At 38.3% G+C, this 12,479-nt stretch overlaps 1 protein-coding gene across 2 annotated transcripts in view; it reads right to left on the minus strand.

Moving 5' to 3' along the window:
• The window catches only part of NSF (N-ethylmaleimide sensitive factor, vesicle fusing ATPase), a 158,176-nt gene that overhangs the window by 121,557 nt on the left and 24,140 nt on the right, over positions 1 to 12,479 (minus strand). For both annotated transcript variants that reach the window (XM_035300241.3, XM_054255956.2), the window contains 3 exons: positions 8,872 to 8,957; positions 5,656 to 5,755; positions 1,981 to 2,020 (listed from right to left, as the gene is read on the minus strand). In XM_035300241.3, the coding sequence (XP_035156132.2) occupies positions 1,981 to 2,020; positions 5,656 to 5,755; positions 8,872 to 8,957 (226 nt within the window). The remainder of the gene's footprint in view (positions 1 to 1,980; positions 2,021 to 5,655; positions 5,756 to 8,871; positions 8,958 to 12,479) is intronic.

Raw genomic sequence — 12,479 nt, forward strand, 5'->3', positions numbered from 1 at the left:
ATCTTCATATTGAGAGATCTGAATAAGTACATTTAAAATATTGGCCAGGCATGGCTGCTCAGGCCTGTAATCCCAGCACTTTGGGAGGCTGAGGTGGGCGAATCACTTGAGGTCAGGAGTCTGGGACTAGCCTGGCCAATACGGCAAAACCCCATCTCTACCGAAAATGCAAAAATTAGCTGGGCATAGTGGGACATGCCCCTAATCCCAGCTACTAAGGAGGCTGAGGCAGGAGGATCACTTGAACCAGGGAGGAGGAGGTTGCAGTGAGCTGAGATCATGCCACTGCACTCCAGCCTGGTGACAGAGTGAAACTCTGTCTCAAAAATAAATAAATAAATAAATAAATAAATAAATGTAATTAATACTGATTGTAGTAATGTACTGACTGTAGTTTTCAAATGCATTTTAATTTAAGGCCAAGGTTCCTAAATAGAAAAGACCAAGCTGTTACAATTTCAAGTGCTATGGGCAGCACCATGGACAGTATCCCAGGCAGCACCAAGGTCAGCACCATGGTCAGTCCCAAAGGGACAAAGTCCTGAAGATTTCATCCAGGATAAAAGACAATTGAGAATGTTTTCTTATTTTATGGCATAGTAATTTAATATAAAAGGCTAATAATAAAGATATTTTATAAGCAAAAAATAAATGTTTCCAATTATTTGAATAAACCTGAACTTTACAATGATAGGTGTATGTATATATAGTGGTGGAAACATTCGTCTGTAACACTTAAAATACGGCACTGTCAGATGGAAAGAAGACAAAATGATTCCTCCAGAAGATTCCCTCAGACTAAAATCACTGACTTGACTGAAACGTCTCACCTTAACAAAACTTCCATTCCAGAATACTTGAGCACTCCTCCTTCAAACCACATATCCTATCCTATCTTTATCTCCATCTCTACTTACATCAAACCAGTTTTCTACCTTTATGGCCACATCATCCAAAGCACTTCAGTCCCAAAACCCGATCTTCCCTCAACCTTACTCCACTTAGTCCCACTTGGTTTTACAATTTTGCTTATTAAGTCTGTCTGAACCACTTCTTTAAAGGTCTGACTTTACAATCCAGATAGGCATTTCTGTTAGCAGGAGAATGATTTTATAATATAATTTAAACCACAAAACACCTTTCTCAACTGATCAAAATTTATCATCTTGAATTTCTGTATCTTGTCACAATAGAAAATATCTAGATTCAAAGTTTTAACACTATTAGCCTTATGTTTAGAAAAATTAATTTATGAAAATTAGAAACCTAAGCTACATACTACCCCATCTTCTCATTAAATTTCACAAGTGGGGTGTGTGTGTGTGTGTGTGTGTGTGTGTGTGTGTGTGTCTAGAGAGAGAGAGAGAGAGAGAGACAGACAGACAAGAGAGACACCCAGCGAGGAAGACAGGGAGCCAGAATGATAAAGAAAATATGACAACTAGTAAATCTGGGTTAAGGCAGTATATAGAAATTCTTCATATTATTTTGCAACCTTTCTATAAATACAATTTTGTTTAAGTTTTAAAGACAAGCAGAAAAAAAAGCTGGTTTAATTAAACTTGCCTTTTCTTTCCTTCCCCTACTGTAACCATGAAGTTGACATAAAATCATCTGACTAAAGAAGACTCATAATCCATTTCCCAACTTTGCCACATTGCTAAGAAACAATGCCAGTTTTTGCTTATTAGCTCTTTGTCTTATTACCTATAAGCAACTTAGTCTTTTTTTCCCCCCAGTGGAAGTTATAAACTGCTTTCCTTGCCTTGAACTATGATGACTTTATCACATACTTCATAAAAGATATAGAAACAGAGGTACCATAACTATTTCCTTCCCATTTTCATAGATCTAAGCAGTATTCTGAACACAATGAATGTTTAAGGTCTGACCACTAGGAATAGAAAATTGTATAGATCTCAACAACTGTGAGAAAATCATACAGAAAATCTTTATCAGGTGGCTAAAAAATATACCTACCTTCTATTTCTTGCCCAATGGAAAGACCAGCCCATTTTCTCTGTAAAGTAAACGATAAAAAAAGATACTTAAAAGCAATCAAAACTAGACAGGAAAAAGAGGAATTTTAATGAATTTTAGGAACACATTCAAAGATTAAAGCATGGTATGCTATCATGGTTGAATTGTGCTCTCCCTCCAAAGTACATTGAAGTCTTGGCCCCCAACACCTGTGGATATGACTTTATTTAGAAATAAGATCTCTGCAAATGTAATCAAGTTAACATGAGGCCATAATGAATTAGGGTGAACACTAAGCCAGTATGACTGGTATCCTAAGAACCGAAGAGACCAGACACACAGAGAGAACACCACGTGATAGCAGAGGCAGAACTGAAATGATGCAGCTACAGGCCAAGGATCACCAAAGGATTGCCAGCAACACCAGAAGCTAAGCATGGAACAGATTTTTCCCTAGAGCCGTCAAAGAGGGATGGCTCTACTGACACACTGATTTCAGACTTCTAGCCTCCAGAACTGTGAAAGAATTAATCTGTTGTTTTAAGCCACCCAGTAATAGTTCTTTGTTACTTGCCCTAGGAAAGTCATGGGTGTGCTATAGTTTACATGTGAACACCTGTCCCAAAATGTGCAAAGTTTGTCTTTTGCAGTAAAGCTGGCACCACTGAGAAAGATGCTCCTTTCCACAGTATGATGCTACAGAAGGTCTTCACTGTATCAGATAACACTTCAGTACTGCTGCAGTTAGTGTTACTGTTTGTTACAGTATCTCAAAAAGTAAGACATTGGATTCAATGAAGACTAAATACAAGCAGGGACTCAAATCAGATGGTCATAGCTACTCTTTGTAGACTAGTCAGGAGATTTTTAGATATTTACAGCTAGATTTTAGACTTCCCAAATCCCTACTGTTTACAATGGCAAGAAGTACAAAGGCAGGCCAGATTGTGTTTAGGCAGGAATTTGGGGCTGGCTTGGTATAGATTCAAAATCTGTAATGACTGATAACACTCCAAAGAACAATGAGAAAAGCTATTTTTGGCTGAAAATAGTTTGCCTGCTCATCTGAACACTGGAGACTTTGTGACGGGTGGTTTAGAAGATGCTGCACCATGAATATGTGCAATAAGCACTCTTCCTTGCAGCTTTCTTACCACATCCTGTTTCCCTCCTCTCTGCCCTTCACCTCCCCCAGAAGACATCTTCTGTAAAACCCCCCACTTCTGGCCAACCTGAAATTTAGCGGCATGCTCATTAAGCTTAGACTTTCGGTCACAAAGAAGCCACATTCAGGTTCTGTGCTTCAGTCCCAGAGATGGCTGATATGGTTTGGCTGTGTCCCCATCCAAATCTCATCTTGAATTATAGTTCCCATAATCCCCAAGTGTCATGGGAGGGACCCAGTGGGAGGTAATTGAATCACGGGCATGGGTTTTCCCATGCTGTTTTCATGATAGTGAATAAGTCTCACGAGATCTGATGGTTTCATAAAGGGCAGTTCCCCTGTATATGCTCTCGTGTCTGCTGCCATGTAAGACATGCCTTTGCTCCTCCTTCGCCTTCTGCCATAATTGTGAGGCCTCCCCAGCCATGTGGAACTGTGAGTCCATGAAATCCCTTTTTTCTTTATAATTTACCCAGCCTCAGGTATTTCTTCATAGCAGTATGAAAATGGACGAATACAACAGTCCTTAGGGATAACAGCAGTAGCTAGTGTATAAGGTTGTTTGGAGAATTAAATGAGCTAACACATGCCAAAGTACCTAGAGTAGAGCTTGGTCTGTAGAGAATATTGGGGTAAATTTTTTTTACAGGAAATTTACTTTTACAAAACAGAGACAAGGAGAAATGGTCACATCTCAAGCTATTTCTAACATTCAGAATCCCAAATAGAACTCTAAAAGCTGGTGAACCCTGGAATATCCCAAACTTTTAATCCATAGAAACAAATGTGAAAGTGGTCTGGATAATGAAGAAGCATCAAACAGAGAGGTGGAATAGTGAGTGAAAATTTTCTGTAATATGTGAGGGTCTCAAGAAATTTTTGCTAGTTCCTTTTATTTCTTTTTTTTTTTTTTTTCCTTTTTAAGAAATAGAATCTCACTCTGTAGCCCTGGCTGGAGTGTAACAGAACAATTATAGCTCACTACAGCCTCAACTTCCTAAGCTCAAGTGATCCTCCCAAACTCAGCCTCCCAAGTAGCCTGGACTACAGGCATGTGCCACCATGCCCAGCTAATTAAAAAAAAATTTTTCTGTAGAGACTAGTGGTAGGGACAAGGGTCTTGCTATGCTGGTATGAAATTCTTGGTCTCAAGCGATCCTCCTCAGATTCCAAAAGCACTAGAATTACAAGCGTGAAGCACCTGGCCTAACAGTTCTTTCTTCTTCTTCTTTTTTTTTTTTTGAAACAGGGTCTCACTTTGTCATCCAGGCTAGAGTGCAGTGGCACTATCTCAGGTCACTGCAGCCTTGACTTCCCAGGTTCAAGTGATCCTCTTGCCTCAGCCCCTGCAAGAAGTTAGACTATAGGCATGCACCACCACACCCAGCTAATTTTTGAATTTTTAGTAGAGGTGGGGTTTCACCTTGTATCTGGTCTTGAACTCCTGGACTCAAGTGATCCAACAGCTTTGGCCTCCCAAAGTGCTGAAATTACCTGCATGAGTCATCACACCTGGCCTAATAGTTCTTAAATGAGTGTTTGATCTCTTTCTCTAAACTTTCAAGCAGTCAACCAATGCTTATTAGTATACTAGGAGGAGGTAGGGATTGCATTTACATTGCTTAGGATTGGGGTCAGTCAGCAGCCTGAGTAAAATGATAAGGGAGAAGAGGATACAGACTAGTATTTGTGGTACATTCTATTATGTATGATGTGCCTGGGACTGCGCTAAGCAATCTAATTCTCTGGATTCCATGGAATCCACCAACAGTGGTAACTGTAATCACAGCCCATTCAGTTGTTATGGGAGCCTAGCAACATACGTTGTAATTTGAGATTCTTTCCAAATTCTTTAGTGTAACACTATAACATTGTAAAATCACTATTAGTAGATACCAATTTTACAAATAAACTATTTTTTTGTATTTTCTGTTACCCTGGGAGTTACCATTAAAATAACTTGACTCTTTATGTGATAGCTGACTGATTTTACTGCAAAATCTTTAAAAATTAAAAAAAAAAAAATCAAGACAAAAGAAAGCAGCCATAGTAAAAACTGGCAATTAAGAATCTGTCTTTAGATTGGGCATGATGGCTCACACCCTATAATCCCAGCACTTTGGGAGGCCAAGGTGGGAGGATTGCTTGAGCCCAAGAGTTAAAGACCAGCCTGGGCAACATAGTTAAGACCCCACCTCTACAAAAAATTTTAAAATTAGGCACCGTGGCACAAGCTTGTACTCTCAGCTGTATGAGAATTGCTTGAGACCAGGAGCCGTGATTGTGCCACTGCACTCCAGCCTGGGTGACAGAACGAGACCCTGTCTTAAGACAACAACAACAAGAACAACAACAAAAAACATAGAATATATCTTTATATTCCTTATGTAATACTTACATGTTCTTCTTCGGTATTAATCAATATGGTCATAGGGTGATGCTTGCTTAAAATGAATGGACTATTCTATGACTTTCAAAAACAAAAGAGAACAAATTGACATCTGAGTTACCTGAGGTAAACTGAATGCAATGCTCCCTGGAACAACTGATGGATGTGTCTTCAGTGTAAATGTGTACCTGTGATTGGGGGAGGTCCTCACAATCACATGCCTGCAGGACAGAAACACAGTTAGTATTCCACATTGAAGGAAATTAAGAACATAATTTCAAAATGTATTTCTTTTCAAACTGATATTTAATGAGTATCAGGCGGAAACATCATCTGTGTTTGAAGAAACAGAACCACAAATTTAGTTTCCAAAACTGTCAGCAATTCCAAATGTTTTCCAGATACAAGGAGCACCTTGGGTCAAACACACATCAGGTAGAATCCAGCCAAAATACCATCCAAAATACCAACTTCATTACATTTCCAGTTTACATAAAACTGAAGCCAGTGATCTGGAGTCCTTGATATCAAGTAAAAACTAGATGAATTTCCTCTCCTGATAATTACCTTCACATCCTAATAAAAAAAAAAAGCCAAAGATAAAAGAGCTAGAATATAGCAGTCAAAAAAAGTTAATTTTTAGACTATTCATTAAATTTCTTTGCAGACTCTCTCAAAAGGCTGAAACAATCTACAAAAAAAAAAAAATTTTTTTAAATTCCCAAAATACATCAGTTTTCATGTAGACATTAATATTTACTATTTTTAAAAATTTTGTGCTAATTCCCTGCTCAGAAATTACCTGTAAATAAATAAAACATAGTCTTCTCATGATAATCTCCTACACCAAGTAACTAAAAAGTACTATGTGTAAGATAGAAGTTTCAAATTGTTATGAGTAGGCACTATCTTTTTTTTTTTTTTTTTTTTTTTTAATAGATGAGGTCTCTCTATGTTGCCCAGGCTGGCCTCAAACTTCTGGCCTGAGTCTCCCAAGTAGTTGGGACTACAGAGACACACACCACCATGCCTAGCTCACTAACTTTTTAAAAATTATATTTTAGAGGGCCGGGCGTGGTGGCTCACGCCTGTAATCCCAGCACTTTGGGAGGCTGAGGTGGGTAGATCACGAGGTCAAGAGATCAAGACCATCCTGGTCAACATGGTGAAACATCGTCTCTACTAAAAATACAAAAAATTAGCTGGGCACAGTGGTGCGTGCCTGTAATCCCAGCTACTCAGGAGGCTGAGGCAGGAGAATTGCCTGAACCCAGGAGGCGGAGGATGCGGTGAGCTGAGATCATGCCATTGCACTCCAGCCTGGGTAACAAGAGCGAAACTCCGTCTCAAAAAAAAAAATTTTATTTTAGAATGCTGTAATTTTTCACATCAATGGCTAATATTTTCTATACATTTGGGTTTTGCTTTTGCTACTAGAACACAACTATATTTTGAGTAACTCCACCATCAGCACAGTGATTTTTTTTTTTTTTTTAATTGAGATGGAGTTTTGCTCCGGTTATCCAGGCTGGAGTGCAATGGCGTGATCTTGGCTCACCGCAACCTCTGCCTCCTGGGTACAGGCAATTCTCCTGCCTCAGCCTCCTGAGTAGCTGGGACTACAGGCACGCACCACCGTGCCCAGCTAATTTTTTGTATTTTTAGTAGAGACGAGGTTTCACCATGTTGACCAGGATGGTCTCGATCTCTTGACCTCATGATCCACCCGCCTCGGCCTCCCAAAGTGCTAGCACAGTGAAAATTTAAGATATGTAAAAGAATTTCACAAATTCTCACATTGATTACTTACACTTCAGTTTATCTGTTGAAAGTCCTGGGCTCAATTTCACATCACAGAATGTTTAGCACTGGAAACAATGTTAATATTATCATATAGCACAGTCTCTTACTCTGAAGCTGAAAACCAATGATTAGCAATTCTAACTCTGTGAAACTCATGTATTTCACAGACAACATTAAAAAAAAATGCTCAGTTAAAACCTTACCACTTTGCATCTTATTTCCCTACAGCCCCTCATCTCCTTATTTATACCAGTCTCAGAAGCATATGGATGGCACTGAACTTGTAGCAGGGTCTTTAGAATACCTGGCAGCGGGTAATATGAATCAGTTAAAATAAATTACAATGCAAAATGCTTTTAAGGATTCTACATTTGCTTTGCATCTTCCAATTTTTTTTTCCTTTTAAGATGGAGTCTTACTCTGTTGTCAGGCTGGAATGCAGTGACGCACTCTTGACTCACCGTAACCTCCACCTCCCAAGTTCAAGTGATTCTCCTGCCTCAGCCTCCCAAATAAATGGGACTGCAGGCACACACCACCATATCTGGCTAATTTTTTTGTACTTTTAGTAGAGACGGGGTTTCACCATGTTGGCCAGGATGGTCTCTATCTCTTGACCTTGTGATCTGCCCCCCTTGGCATCCGAAAGTGCTGGGATTACAGGCATGAGCCACCACGCCCTACCCCAATTTTCTTTTTTCTTTTGAGACAGTCTCACTTTATTGGCAGGCTGGAGTGCAATGGCGCAATCTCAGCTCACTACAGCTCCACCTCCTGGGTTCAAGTGATTCTCTTGCCTCAGCCTCCTGAGAAGCTGGGCCTACAGGTGTCCACCACCACGCCCAGCTAATTTTTTGTATTTTTAGTAGAGATGGGGTTTCACCAAGTTGGCCACGCTGGTCTAGAATTCCTGAGTTTAGGCAACCAGCCCACCTTGGCCTCCTAAGGTGCCAGGATTAAGGTGTGAGCCACCATACCCAGCCCATCTTCCAGTTTTCATGTCTCTTGGATTATTATCGTAATCATGATCATAGCAGCTAATATTTACTAAGGGCTTATTAACATGTTGGGCACTGTTCTAAGTGCTTTATTTATGTAACTTAATCTTCACAGCTACCTTGAAGATATTATCTCCATTTTACAGATCAGGACAAAGAGGCACAGAAATGGTCACTCAGTTTGCAATTGGTAGAGCCAGGAAAACTCAAACAATCTGAGTTGGCCAGAGCCAAACACCTAACAACTCTGCTATACAATTCATATAACCAGTATGTTTAGCTCTACTAAGAAAACTGATAAAAACTAAAGTTTTCTATATAAAAAACTGTATGTGATTTTTTTAAAACATCATATAGTATTTACCAAAGTTTGACACAGTAATGATTCAAATACATAACTTTTTTCATGTTCTCCATTTTCAAACTCAGCAAGAAGAATTAAAAAAAAAAATTTCCAATCTTCCCTAAAAATGACTGTCTGGAAGTTTCTCAAGTGCCACTTAGCAGGTTAAAAGAAAACAAAGTCAGATACTCACTGGCCAGACTGGAAATCCTTTTCATTCACAACTGCACAATTAGTTAAAGATAATTCATCTGTCGGACATCTTGCCGCTTGCATGCTCTGTGAGAATCAATGATTAGGAAAATTAAATTAAGTCATGATCTATTCCCTTAAAGAATACTTTATGCCTTTCTATCCTCTCTTCTTTATCACTCTCATTGCTATAATGAACATCTACTGTTTTTGACTCCCAGCATCCCTTTCTCTGCAGTAAAAGCAAACCCTTCCTTTGGGAAACTGTTCCTTCCCCATTCCATGTGGTTTTGTGAGACTGCCATTCACAGCACACATGCAACCACGTATACGCTATCCCACCCACAGGATTTTATGTACACTGGCGCTAGACGAAAGACATTCTTCTGCAAGCCACAGCACCACATGGAAGAAGACTTTCCATTCCAAAAGAATAAAACTGTCACAGAGACACAGAGAAGCTAATAAATAACCTGGAAACACAGACCTGGCAACCAAGGTACAGTCCTTGAGACAAGTCCTGAACATTAGTATGAGCCGATGAATTTTTTTTGCTCAAGCCTTTTTGAATTAGTTTTCCATGTCTTCCAAAGAAAAGAATCTTGACTAATAAAAATGCAATAAAATAAATTTGATAAATTTATGTATTAAATTGTATGTATATTATTAAAAGTATACTATGAAATTTTATGTATATTATGAAAAATATATTATGAAAAAGTATATTTTTATAAGAGATCTCAGGTGGCTATGAACTGTATCTCCTATAGATTGAGAAAAACCATCTTCTAATTATTTCTGAAGAGGTTCTAAGTATTAAAAAACAAAACAAAACAAAAAACTCACTCTGCTCCTATAAAATAAAAATGTTTAGCAACATGTTAGAATTCTTTCCAGCTTTTCCAGAAAAAAACAAAAAGAAAAATCTTCCCTAATAGAGCATTTCAAAATTGGATATTTGGAAACATTTCCATTGCTAAGTGATTCTGCTGTTGAAAACAATATATATTACCTAAAAAATAAACAAAGAACCCAAAAACTCATATCTTCATGCTTTATAAGGTCAGAAATAGAATATTCTATAACTTTTTAAAACATCTTCCAAACGAAGGCTTAGAGTGATTTTTTTGGAACCCATTTATTAGCACAATAGAAGTATATTTTTATTAATCTGTAAGAACAACTAATAGATGGAAATTTACCAGCCACATTTCAATAAAGCATTTCCATAAATGGTGAATAAGTTTGAGGAAAAAAGAATCTGATTTAGAAAGTACAGCTAAATTCCCCGATTTTGATCCAGGCTTTGATTCCTTGCTTCAAGTATCAAAATAAATTGAATTTAGAAACAGCCCTCTGGCCAGCTGTATTACATAATACTAAACCAAGCTTTGAAAGAATAATGATGTGCCACTTTACTACTTTACTTTCTGTTTCATTTTGTTTTTTTTTTTGAGATGGAGTCTTGCTCTGTTGCCCAGGCTGGAGTACAGTGGCACAATCTTGGATCATTATAACCTCCATCACCTGGGTTCAAGCAATTCTCCTGCTTTAGCCTCCCAAGTAGCTGGGATTACAGGTGTATGCCACCATGCCCAGCTAATTTTTGTATATTTTAGCACAGACAGGGTTTCACTATGTTGGTCAGCCTTGTTTCAAACTCCTGACATCAAGTGATCTGCCCTCCTTGGCCTCCCAAAATGCTAGGATTACAGGCGTAAGCCACTGCACCTGGCCTAGCTTCTGTATTTTCAGTAAAATTAATACTATGAGAACATTGTACATGTCAACTTTAGCTCATTCTTTTATTTTTTTTCTATACATGTTCTACTGTGTATATAACTTTGAGTACTATATATCATTTATAAATAAATATTGGCATATAATCAATATATGAGGGTACATAATCAAAACATTTTTTACTTATGAAATTCATGATCAAATGTTTGGAAATTACTCATTTAGCATGAGATGGATAAAGTCTAGGCCACAAGCCTGCTTTGTGAATGAGACCACATTTATGTGTTCAATAAATGTTGAAAGCATTTTGCCCAAGGTCACAGCTTGATCAGCCATCTGACAGAAACATACTGAACTTTTTCAGTTTCCCAGGGTCTTTTTCACCTGCAAGCTTCTTTCTTTTATATAACCTCTCCCACTAAACCCTGCTCTGTCCCTGGACAACTCCCACTCATTCTACAATTCTCCACTTAGACATTACCTTTTCTAGAAGGCATTCCTAGACACCTGCCCCTTCCCACTAAACTGATTAAATAAACTTCAGAGGGAAGCACTCAACTATATTTTTATTGTCTGTCTACATGTTTGCACTGCATATAAGATACTAAACTTCTCAAAGACTGAGACTGTATCTTGCTCACATCTGTCATTCCCAGAGTTAGTACAAGGCCTAGTACACAGTGAGTATTCATTAAACGTTTGTTGAACACAAAAATTTATAAATCAATACAAATCTGTCTCAACATTCCAAAGAACATGTGACAAAGGACTGATCATCTCAAGGTTATTTAGAAAGTGATAACATTGAGGTAAAATGACCTAATAGCTCAAAATAGTTCACAGAACTATATAGCTAAAGCAAAAGAAATATGCAAAATGATAAGTTAATTTTTCACTTATAAACTTGTTTATTTGTCAAGTGTCCTTCAAAAGGAGTGAGAAAATCTGCAGAAGTCATCGGGCTGGCTAACCAAAACAGATGCTGTGAACAAAAGGTCTCCCTACTGGAATCCAGAAGCATCTGTGTTTTTATGGTAAGCCAAGAAGGATATCTCATTTTTTAAACAAAGTATAAGTCCCTATAAATAGAAGCTGTCTACTCACCACAGCAATGCCAAGGGAAAATTCCACAATTTTTCTAACATTGACCTTGCCCCTAGGAAACATAACGAAAGCCAACAACTATAGCCATGCAGCTAGTAAGAAATGAAAGTACAGGCCAGGCATGGTGGCTCACACCTATAATCTCAGCACTCTGGGAGGCTGAGGCAGGTGGATTACCTGAGCTCAGGAGTTCAAGACTAGTCTGGGCAACACGGTGAAACCCCGCCTCTATTAAAATACAAAAAATTAGTCAGGCATGGCGGTGTGCACCTGTAGTCCCAGCTACTCGGGAGGGTAAGGCAGGAGAATTACTTGAACCTGGGAGGTGAAGGCTGCAGTGAGCCAAGATCACGCCACTGCACTCCAGCCCGGGCGACAGAGCAAGACTCTGTCTCAAAACAAAACTTGATAGGCCATTTTATATGTTTAGTTGTGTTACTAGAACATTTAACTATCTGAAGTCTATAGAAATGTCCTTATTATGACAACTTAAAATGTCAAAACTTATAAACTCATTGCTAATATAAAAGAATGAAAACTTTGACAAATCTTTAATGGAAACTTTAGCGAATTACATCATTACCCACTTGAAAGCCTTTACTGTGCAGAAAGATTATTTGCTTCTCTTCATCAAAGAAACTAGGGGGATTTTATCAAGACTCTTCTGGACAACATAGTACATACTTTCGTCCAAAGGTCCACTTTCAAACCTGGATTAAAGTAGGCTTTACTATTTACTAAATAATTTAATAAGGCAAAATAAAC

Source organism: Callithrix jacchus, chromosome 5 (assembly GCF_049354715.1).
Source record: "Callithrix jacchus isolate 240 chromosome 5, calJac240_pri, whole genome shotgun sequence".
In the NCBI taxonomy this organism is placed as follows: Eukaryota; Metazoa; Chordata; class Mammalia; order Primates; family Cebidae; genus Callithrix; species Callithrix jacchus.